At 42.5% G+C, this 18,306-nt stretch overlaps 1 protein-coding gene across 1 annotated transcript in view; it reads right to left on the reverse strand.

Moving 5' to 3' along the window:
- Window positions 1-18,306, reverse strand: part of frem1b (Fras1 related extracellular matrix 1b) — a 229,439-nt gene that overhangs the window by 106,235 nt on the left and 104,898 nt on the right. The window contains exons 14-18 of the mRNA XM_078219385.1: window positions 15,532-15,740; window positions 13,280-13,373; window positions 8,502-8,754; window positions 6,546-6,740; window positions 1,716-1,901 (exon numbers count right to left, since the gene is read on the reverse strand). Coding sequence (XP_078075511.1) covers window positions 1,716-1,901; window positions 6,546-6,740; window positions 8,502-8,754; window positions 13,280-13,373; window positions 15,532-15,740 — 937 coding nt within the window. The remainder of the gene's footprint in view (window positions 1-1,715; window positions 1,902-6,545; window positions 6,741-8,501; window positions 8,755-13,279; window positions 13,374-15,531; window positions 15,741-18,306) is intronic.

The raw sequence follows: 18,306 nt of genomic DNA on the forward strand, positions 1-18,306 counted from the left end.
GGCCAGTTTCTGTTGAGGGAGATTATCAAACAGCCCAAAGGAAACCAAAATGCATGGACCAGTTTGATGGGCAGGTGCTAATAATAAACAGAAATAGATGATCTGTAATAGCCTTTCTGAATGAAGCAAATACGCCTTTGTGTTCAGTGTTATCATTTTCCTAATCTTCTCCCAAAGTTGTTCTCTTCTCCATTTTTCATGTGGTCATCCAAGTGAGGAAAATTAAAGCTCGGGGGCAACAATTAGATGTGGCAGAGGACTGTGTGAAGGATTGATATTTTGGGAGTCCAATAAGTAATAGTGCTGGGTGGGTGTAGAAACCATCGCTCTGATTGAGATTGAATAAGTAAAGATGAACTTAAGCACAGCCATTTTGAGCTGGATAATGGAGGAGAGATATTTTGAGGTGTACAGTCTGGTCAACTGATCCAAAAGCTTTAAGTTATGTCAAGGTGGATGAGCAGGTGATTTACCGTAATCACAGTTGGCTGACATCGGACACTCACGTGATGCCAACAATGCTGTTTCAGAATGGTAATTGATGTCAGAAAGATTTATTACCACTGATAAAATAGAAATTAAACTGAGGATAAAGTCGGAAAAAAAAACATTGCTCTTTTTCAATTCAGTTACTCCAGATTGCCATCCCTGTTGGATATTGCTCTGAATTTTCAGGGAAATTGTCTGTGTGCCCTTTTATGCGAATAGAACTGCCCCTGAAATTTGGTCTAATGGTTAGTAATGCTGCACACTTGTTTATGCCCAGTACATTGCTGACAGGGCAATGGAGTTTCCAAGGCTCTTCACATTATCAGGTTTTAGATATCAATCGAGTAGTAACTACCCCATGTATAGCTCAATTTATTATATTACCTCTTGGTTATACAGTTTCTATTCATTCAACTAATCAAGTCTATGATATATCCAAAACATGAAATTCATATCCTGAATTTGAAGTCATGCAGAAATAAATATTGGATAAAATTGGAGGTCAAGACAATTATATAACTGAGTTAGGAAACCTTTAAGGGAAGAGAAGGATATTTTCTTCACTAAATAGGCCATAGGATTTGTTTGACTGCTTTTTTTAAAATGCTAAACATGCTAGCTAACCATCAAGCTATGCATGGCTAATGCTCAGATGGTGAGAAGAAACAAAAATAATCCCAACACATTTAATTTTGATAATTTACGTAAATTTTCAAAGTTAATTGCATTTTTGCAGTTATAGTGGTTTTTAGGCACCAAGTATTCGAAGGTTGTTTTTGTGTGTTCATCAGGTGTAAACATAGAAATTGTTTAGTGATGAACCAGAGAATCTTTACAGTGTAGAACGAGGCCATTTGGCCCATCGAGCGGGCACCAATTTTCCAAAACAGCATTTTACCATGGCTGATCTACCTAACCGACACATCTTTGGACATTAAGGGGCAATTTAGCATGGCCAATCCACCACCTAACCTGCACATCTTTGGACTCTGGGAGGAAACCGGAACATCCAGAGGAAACCCACGCAGTCACGTGGAAAACGTGCAAACTCCACACGGTCACTTGAGGCCGGAAACAAACCTGGGTCTCTGGTACTGTGAAGCATCAGTGCTAACCACTGTGCCATTGTGCCGCACTCCCGACCGACATTTCTTTTTACCTATATTGACATATATGTGAACTGTGTTACCTATGTTGACATACTAATAACTGACATTTTGTTTTACCTATATTTATTCCAGCATTGCTCTTCTCATATCCTGGCGATGGGAGTGTGTTCTCTAGGTATCCATATTGGGGTAAACTCTCCAGCACAAAGATTAGTTCCTCTGTGATGGTGTCTTCGTCTGTGGCAGAGAGACATTCTAAAACCAAACTGGCTTTTGATGCTTCATCCACTGTAAACATATCTCCTATAAATGAAGAGGTAATGCTGCATTATATGATTAAAGTAGCATTATTTTGACAATATAATAGAATGTCTCATAGGGGAAGCAGGGATATTTTGGGCTGTTTATTGGCTGAATTTCATTGAGGTCTTCGGGACCCCCAACATCAAGGCAAAAAGTAGGTCCCAAGACACTGTTTGCTGGCAGCAAGACAAACTCGGTGATTTAACCATGGATGGCCCCCTTGACTGGCCTCCTATTGGCCCGCTGTCCAATTAAGGATAGCTACTAATGCTACTCACCCAATCAGGAGCCAGCAGTTCTGAATCCTCAGCAGCACCGCCCAGAGAGCTGGCCACTACTGTGATAAACCGGAGCCCTCAAACCTCAAACCGGGCAGTAAATTAACATTTCAGCGCCCAGAGTTGAAGCCCCTGGTCCTCTCTTTGGGCCTCCAGCTCCATTGATACACCAGACAGCCACAGGGAGACTACCACCATGCAGCCATAGGCAACATGCGGGTAGATCTGTAAACGGACCCTTTATAGGACCTTTCAGTATTAAAACCAGCAGTCCACTTTCTTGGAGCAGGGAGCCAATCCACCTTGCAACCCACCTCTGGGATAATGCCCCATACAGCGGGGCTGAACCAGGGAGCAGTCCTAATGCAGCTCCCCACTATTTGACTGACCGTTGGCCCCTCTGCCTCCCAGCTCACTAGCCAGACATTGGTAAAATTCTGCTGCTGCTTACATTGGAGTAAGTGTTTTGACTGTTGCCCCAGTGAAGTTGTTTTGAACCCAGCTGCATTCAATTCTGGCTGGTGGTGTGAAACCATCTGAGGGATTATTGCACTATTTCACACTGACTGCAGTATAAATACAACTGGAGTAAGTTATACTTTAGGAGTGGGAAAATCAGGCCTACTTAATCATTACAGATCCTTACTGGGAAAGGCACTCCCATGGGCATCCTCCATGTGCCTGCAAACCTTTGAGTTGGCACAGGCATGATGTTAAACTTGCTGATTTATACTCCACTTACAAACCTGGACCACACAAGTCCATTCAATCTTGTCACTCACCAAAGAGCGTTCAAGGACACAGAAGTAGTTTTATTTAAAGAGCCAAGCAATCAGCTTGCTGGGAAGGTAATTTTAGAAACACTCTGCCATTGCAAAGTCTCAGGAACTACTCTGAGTTCCTACGAAACTCATCTCCAAACTCTGTAGCCTGGGGCTTGGCTCCTCCCCCTGAGACTGGATCCTGAACTTCCTAACCCACAACCGCAATTAGTAAGGATAGGCAACAACACCTCCTCCATGATCATCCTCAACACCAGTGTCCCAGAAGGCTGTGTCCTCAGCACCTTACTATACTCCTTATATACCTATGACTATGTGGCCAAATACCCCTCCAACTCGATTTTCAAGTTTGCTCATGATGCCACCGTAATGGGTCGGATCTCAAACAATGATGAGATGGAGTACAGGAAAAAGATAGAGAATCTGGTGAACTGGTGCGGCGACAATAATTTTTCCCTCAATATCAATAAAACGAAGGAGATAGTCATTGGCTTTAGGAAGGAGGACATGCCCCTGTCTACATCAATGGGGAAAAAGTAGAAATGGTTGAGAGCTTCATGTTTTTAAGTGTCCTTTCACCAACAACCTGTCCTGGTCCCCCCATGCCATCACTATAGTTAAGAAAGCCCACCAACGCCCCTACTTTCTCAGAAGACTAAGGAAATTTGACATGTCGGCTGCAACTCTCACTGACGTTTACAGATGCACCATTGAAAGCATTCTTTCTGGTTGTATTACAGCTTGGTATGGCTCCTGCTCTGTCCAAGACCGCAAGAAACTACAAAGGATTGTGAATGAAGTCCTGTCCATCACTCAAACCACCCTCCCACCTATTGACACTGTCTACACTTTCTGCTGTCTCGGAAAAGCAGACGGCATAATTAAGGACCCCACACACTCCGGACATACTCTCTTCCACTTTCTTCCATTGGGAAAAAGATACAAAAGTCTGAGGACATGTACCAACCAACTCAAGAACAGCTTCTTCCCTGCTACCATCACACTTTTGAATGGACCTCCTCGCATTAAGTTGATCTTTCTCTACACCCTAGCTATGATTGTAACACTACATTCTGCACACTCTCCTTTCCTTCTCTATGAATGTTATGCTTTGTCTGAATAGCATGCAAGAAATGATATTTTTCACTAATATATGTGACAATAATAAATCAAATCAAATCTGGAGGGTTTTTAGAGATGTTTTGGTGAATTCCTGGATTTACCAGGGAGTTTTGCTCTATCCCCACAAGTAGGGCAGTGGACTGGATGATCTTCCCAGACAAAGATTGAAAGAGGTATGGGTCTGCAATTGCAGCCTCTGGGTCTGCAATATGACAGTGAGTTGGAGTAGAAACAACTGAGAAGGAAGGTTTGTGTGATCCCTTTGTCAAGTTGGAGCTGGACTTTCCCCATGCTCCTTGCTGGTGACAGAAAGCTGTCTGATAGACCAGCCAATGCACCCAGCATCTCAGTATGCATCCTTATCAGTTTTTTCCTGTATATCACCCCAACAAAGTCTTCATCTGAATCCCGTGTGGTAGAACTCAATCTCATTCTCCAGTGAGCTGGCACGCAAGCCATCAATTACCCCCTGGTCTGGCAGTATCCAAAGGGGCTTCACAAAGGACGTTGTCAAGCAAAATTTAGCACTGAGTTATATAAGGACTATGAGGTCAGCTAACCAAATACTTGGCCAAAGGGGGAGATTTTAAGGAGAATCCTACGGGAGGGGGGAGGTAGAAAAGTTTGGGGGTGGGAATTCCAGAGCTTAGGGCCTTGGTAGCTGAAAATATTTGGGTCATGTGGGCAACCGCTGACATTCATGAGGTTGTGCCTTAGAAAAGAAGGAATTAAAAGAAAGGAAAAATACTTTTAGAAATTCTAATGTGCCAAGAGTAGAGGCAAATATTTGTAATTCAGTTTCAAATCTATTTTTTCATTTGAGTATATTTAACAACAATGACATTCTGAGATATTAACTTCTATTCCTGGCCCTGCCTAATAAAGTTTCATTAAATTCACACATTAGCGCAGTCTTGTGAATACTTATAAAGCACTAATTCTATAACTTTTTATTTATACCCATCTATCTAAATCAAAAACTGCATGTGGGAGGATTGCCCACAGCTCCCATATGGGGTCTAGCATCTGTGTTTGGTAGATACAGTATTTGCAGAATCTTAACTTTGAATGCAGTGGACTTGAACCTACCCGTGTATATTAATATTTCCTCTGACTACACCGTCTAGCAGATGGATTGTAGCGTCACCAGTGACCTTGATCAGTTTTCTGCATGAGTGGAATTTCAAAGTCCCCTATACATTCTAGGCCTTACATCATCTTTGATGATGTGGCAATCATTGTATATAGATTTCAAAAAAATTCACTCAATGGTCTGATTAACACAATATTCTATTAATGTTAAACCAAATCTTTACACCATGACATTGTAATTATCTACAATGATGCATTCTAGACATTAGAATAAAGACAATCTGCTGGGCACATTTGCTTGGAGTGTGTTAAATTTTTATATTGATCAAGGTCAGTACTGAGGAATGAAACAGCATTAAGTACTCACTTGTCAGATATATAGTTTTGTTTAGAATCATGGTAAAACTCCCTGTATCTTGCCCAAACAGTGCAAATTAACCCCAAGCATCAAACAGTACATCTTACAACTACCACATCATCCAACACTGTGGGCTGTCTTAAGAACATTGTCATTTCATTGGATTTGCAGTGAATGTAGTTTGTTAGGAAAATGAAGTTGATCTGGTGGGATGTGAAAAGCTACAAGATTAACTACTCTGGATAGCTACCTTACTCTGAAAAAAAGAACAATGGTAAGATTTGATCGCCAGGTCAGAAGAAGATGGATGAAGAGATAAAAATGGGTATATGTAAACAGCAAAGTCATTAAATGAATGCCTTCAATGGTGCAAACAGAAATCAGGAATATCCAAGTATTTATGAATCAGAATTAGTAAACATGATTTGTGGTTGCTTCATAATACAATATATAGAAAAGTAATGAAAAGTAATACATAACTTAACTTGGTAAAGGCAAGTCACCAAGGTGACAGGAATACAAGTCAAGAATCCAGCTCAACATAAAGAGAAAAGAAAAGTAAGATTGAAAGTAGCCTGAAGGATGCTTTAATGGCCATTGTTTTGATTGCTAGGCATTGGTAGGCTAATATGTCTTGTACTGAGAACTTTGATCTGTAAACTATATATTCCAAATGAAAACAAGTGACAGAAATAGCCCAATGAATTGTCTAAGCAAGTGAAAAATTCAGAATATTACTTTTGAACCATAAAGTAAGGTGGAGCCAAAGATATAGGGTTAAACTGGTAGAATGTACATTTAACAGTGATCTCAGAAACCTCTTCTTCACAGAGTCATCAACATGGAATACACTTCAGGATAGAATTGAAGGAAAACTCACTGAATCTTTTAAAAACAAACTAAATGCTACGGAATGCAACAACGTTGAATTCATGCCCCCAGTATTCAAAATAACCAACCAATCTTGAGATGCAGCAACAGTGTATACAAACAGATAAGATTGTGAACTAACCAATTTTAATTGTAGGAGGTTGATTGTTGACTGGCATTACTGTGATGTTAAGGTCATAAAAAGGGAGAGAGCCATGGAGTGGCACTGGTGGTGGAAGAGGTCCATCGTAACAGCAGCTATCCACTGTACCTGCTTCTGCATCAGAGACAATTACTGTTACAGTGTCCATGCAAGAACTGTGTCCTATTTCGCCTCCTGGAACAAAAAAAAACGTATTAACAAGTTCTTATCAGAGTGACAATCTCAACCAATACTGATATCACCAGCACACTCAAATTTTGAGTGGGTTTCTAAATTCCTTTCATTGACATATGCTCCCTATGGAGACTGGGCCTGCATAGACATGCTGCAGGATCAGATTATTTGATGCAGCAGTTAACAAGTTGCTACTGCTGCTGTGCATTAAAGGACAGCTCCCAAAATTTGGTGATTTGATTCCATTCACTAGATTACAAACATTGGATAGGGAAACTGAAAAGTTTCAAGGAAGAGACGTTTCTTTACTGAAAGTGTCATGTTGAGGGGTGTTGAAAAGGGGGTGTTACACTGAGGATGTTTGCCATGTTTGCTTAGTATTATCCTGCAACTTCTTCTTGTCCTTTAGTTCTCTGGAGCAAAGAGGAAATCCCAGAGGAACAGCCATTTTAACAGAATTAGGTTCTTAAAACGTTTTTTTTAATTTCTGGAGATGCTAAGCTGTGAAAAATCACACAATTAACATCTGGACACAATGCAAAAAAAACCTAAATACTAAGAATTAACTCAAACAAATTACAAAACTGGAATTTAAAAAAATCAAAAACAGTTTTTTTCTAAATCTTTACAAAGCATACATTGAAGTCAGATAAATTGTAAAACCAGGAAGCTTACTTTGCTAAGTACATTTACTTCCTCTGTTTTTAGACTTGTTCTGGCTAATCGAGGTTCTCATAGAAGAATCCCACTGTACAAAAACACTGAAACTTGGGTGGAATATTACAGGCTGGATCATTTAGGAATCGAGCAGGTTAAAGGCTTCCTTGTAAGATTTTCTGACCAATCGATGTCTTCTGCATGCCGGCATTTTGAATGCATGTCAGAAATTTACCTTATCCTCCTTCAAGCATTTGCTTGCAAAACATTAGCTCGTAACTTTCTGGCTCCCCAGAGTTGGATTTGAGGGGGGACCCCAAATGTACGCTGGGGAACCCCTCTTGGAAATTTCCAGGTAAGGATTAACCCGGCAATGGTCTAGAACGACTAACTAACCCTGGATAATTGGCCTGTAACGACAACCATCCAACAAGGTGATTAATATTGCTAACTTCAGATTGCTCTGCCCATGTTACACTAATGGTTACTCTGAAAATGTTAGAAGAAATAAACCCACTTCTAACTTCAGCATAGATATTTTAAACACCCAGACTGAGCCCCACACAAGACACCCCCACAACCCTGTACTCCCAGAGGATTGCCCCCAACTAATTATGCATTCCCCGAATGATATTCCCCTACCCGAGTCCCCACCTGCACAGGATTCCCCACCACCCCCTCAATCTCACCTCCTCAACCTGACCTGACCCAGCTGATTCATACCCCACCCCCCCACCAGCCCAACCTCCACCCAAGACCCCATGCGACCACCATCCCCCCAATCCAATCCCACCCCCATCTCCTGACCTGACCCCCACCCACCTGACCCGACCTCTCAGCTCCCTGGCCCAACCCCCACCTCTTGACCCAAACCACCGACCCCCACTCCCAACATGACTGACCCCCACACTCTCCGCCCCAACCTGATCCCCACCCCCCCACCAACAAAACACCCATAGCCCACGAGCCAACCTGACCCCTCCCCGAATCAACCTTACCCACCCCCAGCCTTCCTGACCCAGCCCCATCTGACTTGTGAAACAAGCGGAGTATTATCTTGTGCATTTAATTTCTGGTAACACCACCACCTCCTAATGTCCCTACCAATGTGCCAATAGGAGATTAACCCTTGAATGATGTCCAGTTGTGAAAATTTGTCGATAGTGACATAATTTCTTTGTATGACTCCATATGATGGTGAACGAACGATCATATATGTCAGCTTCATGTCATTACTGTCAGCATCTGTAGCATAAAGGTACTCTGCGGTAATGGTGACCTTTTCTCCCTCGAGACATTGCAGACCGGATTTTAAATGCGGCTGTAGCTCTGGGGGTTCATCATTGACTGGTATTATCTTCAAGAAAAAAAATAGAGTTAAAGCATATCAAGCATGAGGATAGGATCCCTGCTTCCCCCAAGGGCTTGGGAAACTCAACATGGCGAGATAGAAGTTGCCAGTTCCTCTTATAGTGCCTCTTGTAAATCAAGAGGAGGACATGGCTTCACCTCTGCTGATTGTGACCTTTTACTCCTCCCCCCCCCCCCCCACCCGCCACAGCAGAAGCTAACCTTCAGACCTAAACTCTGATCCCTGTCTTTGCCCCCTCCTGCAACTGTCTCTGCCAAATCTCGACCTCCAGCCTTCTTCATTCCCAATCACGAGGGACTATGTTCTCCAGTCGACTGGCTGCAAGCTCAGAAAAAAAAAATGGATAATAAATTCCTGTTGTTAAATTAAGCAGGAACACCGTATCCCTGGCCCTTTTCCCATGATGGCGCTTCCCCACTGCACCTTCCTCAAATCTCCATAAGTATTGGGGCCTGAGAAGCTGCACAAAATGTATGGTTTGAAACGAAAAGATAGAATTTGGGCATTGAGTGGAACACATGGCACTGATCTTAGGCAATGGCTGGTCGGGGAAAAAAACGTTGATAAAACAAAATCAGCTGTCTGGAAAGAATAGCTTCTCTAAGTTAACTATTTATATGTACACCTGGCTTCCTCTGGTTCCCTTGTAAGTTCATGTGCCTACTCAGTTGCTCTCTGAGATATGAAGATGACCATGAATCAATTCGATTGGTACACATTGGGCAGGATTTTCCAACTCGCCCCAAGACTGGAAAATCCTGCCCGAGGTCAATGGACCTTTGCATAGCACCCTGTCGTGTAAGCAGCCGGCTTTTTGGTGGGAATTCATTCCATCCACTCTCTCTACTAGCGGGAATCACACTTTTGGTGGGATTTTATGGCCACGTTCGCCCCAAGGCCAGAAAGTCCCGCCCGAGGGCAATGGACCTTTGCATGGTCCGTGTCCCGCGTGCGATGTTTCCCGTGGCAGGCGGGATGGGAAAATTCCATCTAGTGTCTCTATAGCCTGAGGGACTGTGCTGACTCCAGGATGTAAATATAGAGTAGTTCTAGTATTAACGATTGAGCTGAAGATACCTTCAAAGCTTTATCAATACTGATTAAAATATTTCATTCCAAAGTGTAAAAGATTGCCTTCCCAGCAATTCAGACTTCCGCTTGCTAAGTGTGGAACAGCAGTTGGTTCAAAGTCATAAGGATGTTGAATGTGTGAAATTCTGGGAGACCCAGACTGCCAGTAAAGTGTTGCCAAGTAAAACCTCTACCTGCCCAAGAACAGGAACATGAACCGAGTCTCAAATCATGGGGACAGGATCAATGTTTCGATAGGTTGAGCCGCTAACCAAGAGTGCTTCAGTGATCTCCCATCTGCACTCCTGAGACAAAGCAGCCCACAGCTACTCCATTACAGGTCATTCCTTATCTCTTCCTAGGTAAGGAATCCACAATTTAGAAAATTGCTAACTGCAAAAAGAACCATTCATAGTCATAACAATGGTAATCCATTCTTTCTGGGACATTTCCTGGGGACAACTCTCAGTTGTTGAGAGGTTTCCTGTTGGTTAATAAAGGCATACTTGCAGAAGGTTTGCTCGGAGGTTCCCCAGATATGTCCACCTGACTTGTTGGAAGGTGGAGGATTTTCTACCCCTGACCACTAGAAAATGGCGGATGTACCAAACCAGCAAAATTTTGGCCATCGCTGAATCAAGTATAATCACCATTTACCCTCACAGTTTAAGTGTACAAGGCAGAAAATCAGAGGAAACCAAATGAGCATACAAAATAAATCAAATATTTGCTCTTTGGGGAGGCAGTCTTACCCACAAGATTCTAAGTGCCGAACGAGCGTGAGAACAGGAGAAAATCACACCCATTTTTTCAGACAAGATCTTATGGCACTTAGTGCAAAACAAGAGGCAAAGGGCAGAATTTTCCCCTCCCACCAACCACGGGAATTGTAGCGGGCGGGACATGGGCAAAGATCCATTGCCCTCGGGCAGGATTTTCCAGCTTTGGGGCGAACGTGACTGGAAAATCCCACCAAAAGTGTGATTCCCGCTAGTAGAGGAAGTGGATGGAGTCTATTCTCACTGGAAAGCTGGCTGCTGACACTAGAGGGTGCAATTGTGCATGCACAGATCTCTTTGTGTTCTGTGCAACAGAACACGGAGAAATTTGTCAGTCCGCTGACTGCCCTGGATATCACCCCAACACCCGCCACACCCGCAGCTGATCGCGCCCCAATCCCACTGGATATTGCTCTGATCCCCTCCCCCCCGGATGATCACCCTCCAAACCCCGGCCCAGCCAATCACCACTCCACCCCCCGGCCCGCCCGATCAACCCCCTCCCCACCTACTGGGCCCAGCTGATTTCTGATGCAGTGTGCGCAGCTTCTCCCCAGCCAATCCCCAGTTGCAGAGCGCACAGCTCCCCCCACCCACCTACCCACGTCCAATTAGGCCCCACCACCATTATGGCACTGCCCTCTCCCCCCTCCCCCTTCGTGCCAGGGTGGCCTGTGGTCAGTGCTAGGCTGGTAGTGCCAAGGTGCCAGATTGGGACTTTCAAGGTCCCAGTCTGGCAGTGCTCAAGGGACTTCTTCGCCCCTGCCCCCAATCACCTGGGGGGCTTCAATGGCCTTCAGTTGATGGGAACCATATATGATCCTCGCTAGTGATGACCTTCACCAGCGAAGCTGTTAAGACAAGTGAACCTGAAAGATTCCGTCCCGTGCTCACGAATACATGGAAATTTGTTTATGCCTGAAATCCAGGGCCGATAAGATTGCAAGAAGCGAGAAGCTGGGAGCAAACCACGCCCATTGACTGCCATGATGAGCAGGTAAGGTCACCCCCTTGGTGTCTTCAGGATAACCCAAACTGACCCACAACTAATAAAATCCTTTTGAAGTGCAGTCAGTGTTATGATTGAGGAAACAGGAACCAATGTGCACAGAGCATGGGCCTACAAACACTGATGAGATACTAATCTTACAGTCAGCAGGAAAGCAGAGGCAAACGGTGCTAACTGTAAAGCTACACCCCTATCTTTCTTATCGGCTGCAACAAGAACCTGCTTTACTGACTGCTGCATAGAATCATTGGTGAACCGAATGGCGGCTCAGCAGATTCCCAACAAAGCCACATCCTCTCTGACATCACAAGCTGAAGATATATATATATATATACCTCTGGAGGTCTGTCTTCGCTCAATGCCAGGTAAGTGTCTTTTCCATTTTGCATAAAATATTGTGAACAGTATTGATAAAACTTGTTGATTTATTTATGAGCGCAGCCCTTTAAATCAACAAGAGTGATGTAAATACTCAATTGTTGAGTTTGTTCCAGACATAGAGTGGGAGATTTTTCGTACTGAGGGAATGAAGGAATTTGTAGATAGTGCGGGAAAGTGGAGTGGAAGTGAGAGATTAAACGTGATCATATTGAATGGTGAAGCAGGCCCGAAGGACCAATGGCCAAATCCTGCACCTATTTCTTACACATTTGTGTTCCTATTATGAATGGTTTTGATAGGTTTGAGAAGATTTTTTCATTTGTAGGTGAAAGTAGACCATTGGGCCATACATATAATGTGGTCACTGTAAATCCAAAAAGGAATTCAAGGCAAACTTCTTTACCCAGAGGGTAAGAGCAGTTGGGGTGGATGGCACTGAAACAGTTAAGGGGACTGATTCCTGGGATGACAGGATTGTCGTATAAGGAGATTGTGTCGGCTATACCCGTGCTGATCAGAATTCAGAAGAATGAGAGGGGATCTCATCGAAATGTGTAAAACTTTGACAGGGCTGGGACAGACTAGATGCAGGAATACTGTTTCCTCTGGTTGTGGGGGTCTAGAGCAAGGGGGTCACAGTCTCAGGATATGGGGTGGGCCATTTAGGACTAAGATGAGGAGAAACACCTTCACTCAGAGGGTGGCAAACTATGGAATTCTCTGTGGAGGATGTGGAGGCCAGGTCACTGACTATAAGGAAGAAATAGGAAAGAAATAATTTCTAGACTCTAAAGGTGTCGAGGGGTTTGGGAAGAATGTGGGACAATGGCATTGAGATGGAGGAGCAGCCATGATTATATTGAATGGCAGAGCAGGCTCGAGGGTGTGAATGACCTACTCCTCCTCCTATTTTCTATGGGAGCTCGATAAACACAAGATGGAAAAATAAATAGATGGATATGTTGATGTGGTGAAATGAGGTAGTGTAGGAGGGAGGTTCATGTGGAACATAAACACAAGCAAGGACCTGGTGGGCCGAATAGCCTTTTCTGTGGTGTTAATGCTTTGTAAAACATTGTAACTCATTGCTGCAAAGTCTCTTTTTTCAGCATTGTATTGTTTGTGCAGAGCAAAAACTATTAAACTATGCAACAGTCAATACTCATGTGGGAATCAAATTACACCTCACTGTTGTGCAATGTTACCTAAAGCTTTGAAACAGGCTCTTGTCATATGTTACAACATATTGACACATTCCCTTTGTCCTTACCTTTACTTTCAACACCTCATCTGCAGTGTTAAATCCATCTGTAGCTGTAAACACAACTAAATCATGCAGTGTTTCTGAATCATCATGTTTGTACCTGTGAACAGAGTGAAAATGACGCTACAAATTAAAACAACACAATCATAAGCAAAAAACAACACAAGTTCAAGTGTTACCTTCACACCTATGGACACAAGTTCAAATTACACTTGCGTCCTACAATTACTACAACAGACTGAGTAATATTTTATTATCTTGCATGAAACTTGCTGAAAAAAGATATCCCAAATTAACCAACAACTCCAAGGTCTGCACTTTATTCAAAAGATGTGTACAATACAGTGGACAAATCGCACAACAGGACAACTGTGACCAAACCTCAAGAGGGCTGTCCACAGCAAAATACTCATCTGATTGAAAAGTCGGAAACAGATTGTATCAATGTCAGCAGCTACAGTAGATATGAGGAAGAGCACTCTGTCACTGAATAAATCTGATCCGAAAGTTTGAGTGAATCAGTGTGTTAGTTAACTTGCATATTTGCTCTCGGTGCGCCAGTATCTTTATCTAAACATGCTGCATAATTGGCATCTTGTAAACATGACTTTGTGTCAGAAATGTTGCACAGTGTTTTTTAAATTTAGTTACGAAAGTCTAGCTGATGCAATAGGTTAAATTAGAAGCTGACCTTTGTCTTCTGAGAACTGATCTGAAAGACTTGCAGGTTCAGAATTTTTCTGTTGAGCTGCAGGAGAGTGTGGCTGAGAGTGGAACGGAAGATTTTTGTGGGGCCTGGAGGAACTCTTCTGCTCCTCCTGTACCCACAAAAATCTAAAAAAGAAAACAAAAGGCTTAAGGCAAGGTCTCCAGTGGTCATCGAAGGGTTGTCCTTTTCTGTGGTGTATGATCCTATGACTGGTAGTTAGGTCTCACCATTCCCCCAGGAAGTGAGATTGATATGTTATAATGTTGATTATCCAGTGTATTTTGGAAATTTAAACAGGAAATTGGAGACTGATCAGTAAAGCATAGTTTTACTCTCTCCAGCTTGACAGCAATGCAGGAAGAGAATGTAGCTGCAACTCACTGATTATATTATCAACAAAATGTCACAGAAACTACACTAAACTGAGTTTTAAAACTGGAGCAAGGTAGCATGTATAAATAGGCATACCAATAAGGAAGTTTCACCTTAAAAAGGAAAGTTTAATTCAGCACAAGGTGCCATGAAACAATCCTTGCTGCTGCACTGTTTCTCCTATGTAATTAAAACAAGTTGTGAGAGCCTCAATATCTCCTGTAATGAAGGGAACACTTTCACTGAGATTTCCAAGCAGAACTGTTGAATGATTTGGTCAGTGCTATAATGTCATCTTTCGCATTTCTGGTCAGTTCTTCCCGGTTAACTTTACATCACAGTAGATCCCCCGTCAAGGCTTGGCCTCAAGCTATTACTGGCTGCTCCAGGAAGTTAGCCAGCCTGAAAAAATATCCAACATAATGTCAATATTCACTCTCTAATCACCCAGTTTTTTTCCATCAAAGCTCCCTGAAGGCTTTACCAATGGCACTATTCACATATATTAGGTGACTCACACTGACATAGAATCATAGAATCATGGAATCACTATAGTGTAAAAAGAGGCCATTTGGCCCATCGAGTCTGCACCGACAACAATCCTATCCAGGCCCTATCACCGTAACCCCTCATATTTACCTCACTAATCCCTCTAATCTACGCATCCCGGGACACTAAGGGGCAATTTAACATGGTCAATGCACCTAACCTGCGCATGTTTGGACTGTGGGAGGAAACCCAAGCAGACACGGGGAGAACATGCAAACTCCACACATAGTGACCCAAGCCGGGAATCGAACCCGAGTCCCTGGCGCTGTGAGGCAACAGTGCTAATCACTATGCCACCGTGCCGCCCGCATCTTGACATACCTTGACCTCATTTAAATATCAATTTCCCTCTCCTTTCAGGTTCTCCGGTTTTATTCTCTGATTTAATGGGAAGGTGAGAAACTACTTTTAAGAAATATGTGAAGGCAGTTCAGCTCAACCCATCCTCCTTCTCCTTTCCGATTGACAGGTTACCTTTCATGTTTCGGTTGGGCTTAGGAAGTTTTACGTTGACAAACTGCAATGTATTTACCTGGTTTGAAACTCAACTAACATTCTGAAATGAAATAAAATGACAATGTCTAACCTTTTAAGAACAACTACAGCACATTGACTTTGTATTAGTCACCTGACTTGAAAGGATTTGAGGTCGTCGAGTGTAAACATATCACCCTCCAGCATGACATTTCCTTGCAGTTCAATATCTCCATGCTGTGGTCTTTGTTTCATCTGAATTCGGAGATCTTCATCGAGTGTATCCTCATCTGTCACCATCACATTATCTGCAGTGACCATGCAGCCTGAACCTTCCTCAGCTTTTATTTCATTGGTGAAAATCTAACAAAATAATCAACAATCAACTTTGCACATTTAGAAGGCAGGTTCAAATTCAGAAAAGAAGAAAGCAGTTTATGGAAAACAAAAGTGTCGAGTAAAGGGCGAATTTCAGCTAACTACTGATATAACTGATGCAATGACACATGATTGGGGGACTGAGATTTGGTGGGATGCAGAAGAGTACACCTCATGTAGAGTGCTGAGACGCAAATAGATCTATAAATAAAGAATTATTATTTTTACAAATAACGATCTGTGGTAGCACTCTTTGGGTTACAGGCAAATCTTAAATAACTCCATCTTGACCCAGAACCCAGGACAAAGTATGATTGCTGGTTTCTGCTGACTGTTTGTGTGCACCATCTGAAATGTGGTGGCAGCAGACAGAGTGTAAAGACCCAGAAAATCTCCAAGAAAGGACTGCAGATCCGAAAGAACTCTGAATTTTCTGACAAGAACAGGAAAAGAGATTGAAGACTCACTTGAGAATGGAGCATCATAGGTGCTGCAGACACAGGGTGCAGACAATAGTGAGTACAGATTATAGTCAAACAGCCAGACTACTTACGTGGCATCAGATACAAAGCTTTGGGTAAGCATGGAATCCACATTATCACTCCCCAAATGGTTCTGAAGTGCTGGAGACTCACAACAGGCCCCAAACTGGGACAATTGGACGAAGAGATACTCCAGATGCAGAACAGGAGGATCAGGTCAGTACATTGCACAGTGAGGGCAATAGCAGATGATGCTATGCAAAACAGGGCATTAATGAATCTGAGATTACATACGAAGTTTTTCCAGGCATTTGCTGCATCAGAGTTTGAAAGGGTTGATAATTGAATGAGTGAAATTTAATAAGAGGAGCTAAATCCTGGTGAATCCATGGACTCTTTTATAAATGACCTATACAAATTTGTGCAGAGTTACGAGTATGGGATCTATGAAGATGAATTAATGCGCAATTTAAAGTAGTTGGGGTCTTGGATGTAACCCTATCAAATCTTTTGCAAATGGAGGAAGATTTAACTCTTACAAAGGCTGTACAAGTAAGACTGAGCTCAGAAGGATAACAGAGCAAAGTTGTTCTTTGGGAAAGTCATGTCCCTTGGAGAAAACTAAATGAAACCAGTCAATATGTCAGATAGAAAAGAGTGCAATGAAGCAAAAGTTTATGAAATCAGAAAAAAGTATGCCATCCCGCCATCTTGAAATGCTCTTGGTGTTGTGGGAAAACACTACAGAAACAGGTAGAATGCCCAGCAGGGGGAGCTGAGTGTCACAACTGTGGGAAGTTATGACATTTTAAAATTGTCTGTGGATCAAAAGTTTCTATAGCTGATTGGAAGAAAGAGCTAACAACGAATCCAAGTAACATTGAAGAAAAGAAAGAGCTACAGACAAAAAAGAACAAATAATCTTCCTAGGAGAAATTAACAAAACGGAAAATAATTACCGGAGCATTAAATTAGAAACTGATGGTCACTCCATAGAATTCAAACTAGGTACAGAGGCAGGTGTTTCAGTGTTACCTGATGAAATTAAATTGCTTAAAAATATATAGTGTTACAGCCATCGTTCACCAGCTGCAAGATCCAATAGGGACTACAGTAAAAGTAATAGGCTAATACTTGACAAGATTAAGATGCAAGGATAAAGGCATTGTGGAATCCCTGTATGTGATAAAGAAACAGGGAGTCATCATTGTTGAGCAGAAAAGCATGCTTGCAGCTGGGATTGATTTACAAGATTCATGAAATTGCTGATGAGCAGTCTAGTGAGGTATTCAGGAATGAATTTCCATCCCTATTTTCAGGTTTAGCAAAGCTGGAAACAGAATATTACATAACCCTAAGGGCAGATGCTAATCTCTTCACAGTGAGGAAGACCCCTCACCCATTCTTAGAAAAAAATCAAAAGCGAAACTAAACACAAGTTAAACAAGGGATCATCCCTCCAGTAACATACCGATGGAATCTGTATGGACCTGACTCAATTAAACAAGTCAGTAGAGCATGAAATTGCTTCGGCACCTGAGATATTCCAAACAACAAAGACTCAGGCCCTGGAAGGCATAGAAGGAGTAATATGCCATATGGACAACATTCCTGCACACAATTCATCGAGGGAAGAACATGACTATCGAGTGAGAGCAGTCCTCAAGGTCCTACAAGAAGTTGGTTTGACATTTAACAACGAATGTGAATTTGCAAAGTCTATGATGAAATCCTTAGGGCACATTGTCCATGCTTCGGGAATTGTGGCCACCCACAGAAAACTCATTAGAGGGTTCCCAGAACCGAAAAACTTCACAAAATTACAAAACAAAATCCTTTGGAAATGTAGACAAGTTCCTACCAAACGTGGCAGAAATCAATGAACTATTATGACGGCTGTTGAGACATAGTCAACAGTGGTGCTGTAACGTAGACCAAGAAAATGCTTCTGACCAGATCAAAGATCTGCTGAGCAATATGATCCAGAGTTGCTTACAATTGTAGTAGTGGATGCATCATCTATAGGCTTAGGTGCAGTGCTGTTTCAAGTTCAAAAAGATGTACAAAGA

The sequence above is a fragment of the Mustelus asterias genome, chromosome 8 (genome assembly GCF_964213995.1).
Source record: "Mustelus asterias chromosome 8, sMusAst1.hap1.1, whole genome shotgun sequence".
Lineage (NCBI taxonomy): Eukaryota > Metazoa > Chordata > Chondrichthyes > Carcharhiniformes > Triakidae > Mustelus > Mustelus asterias.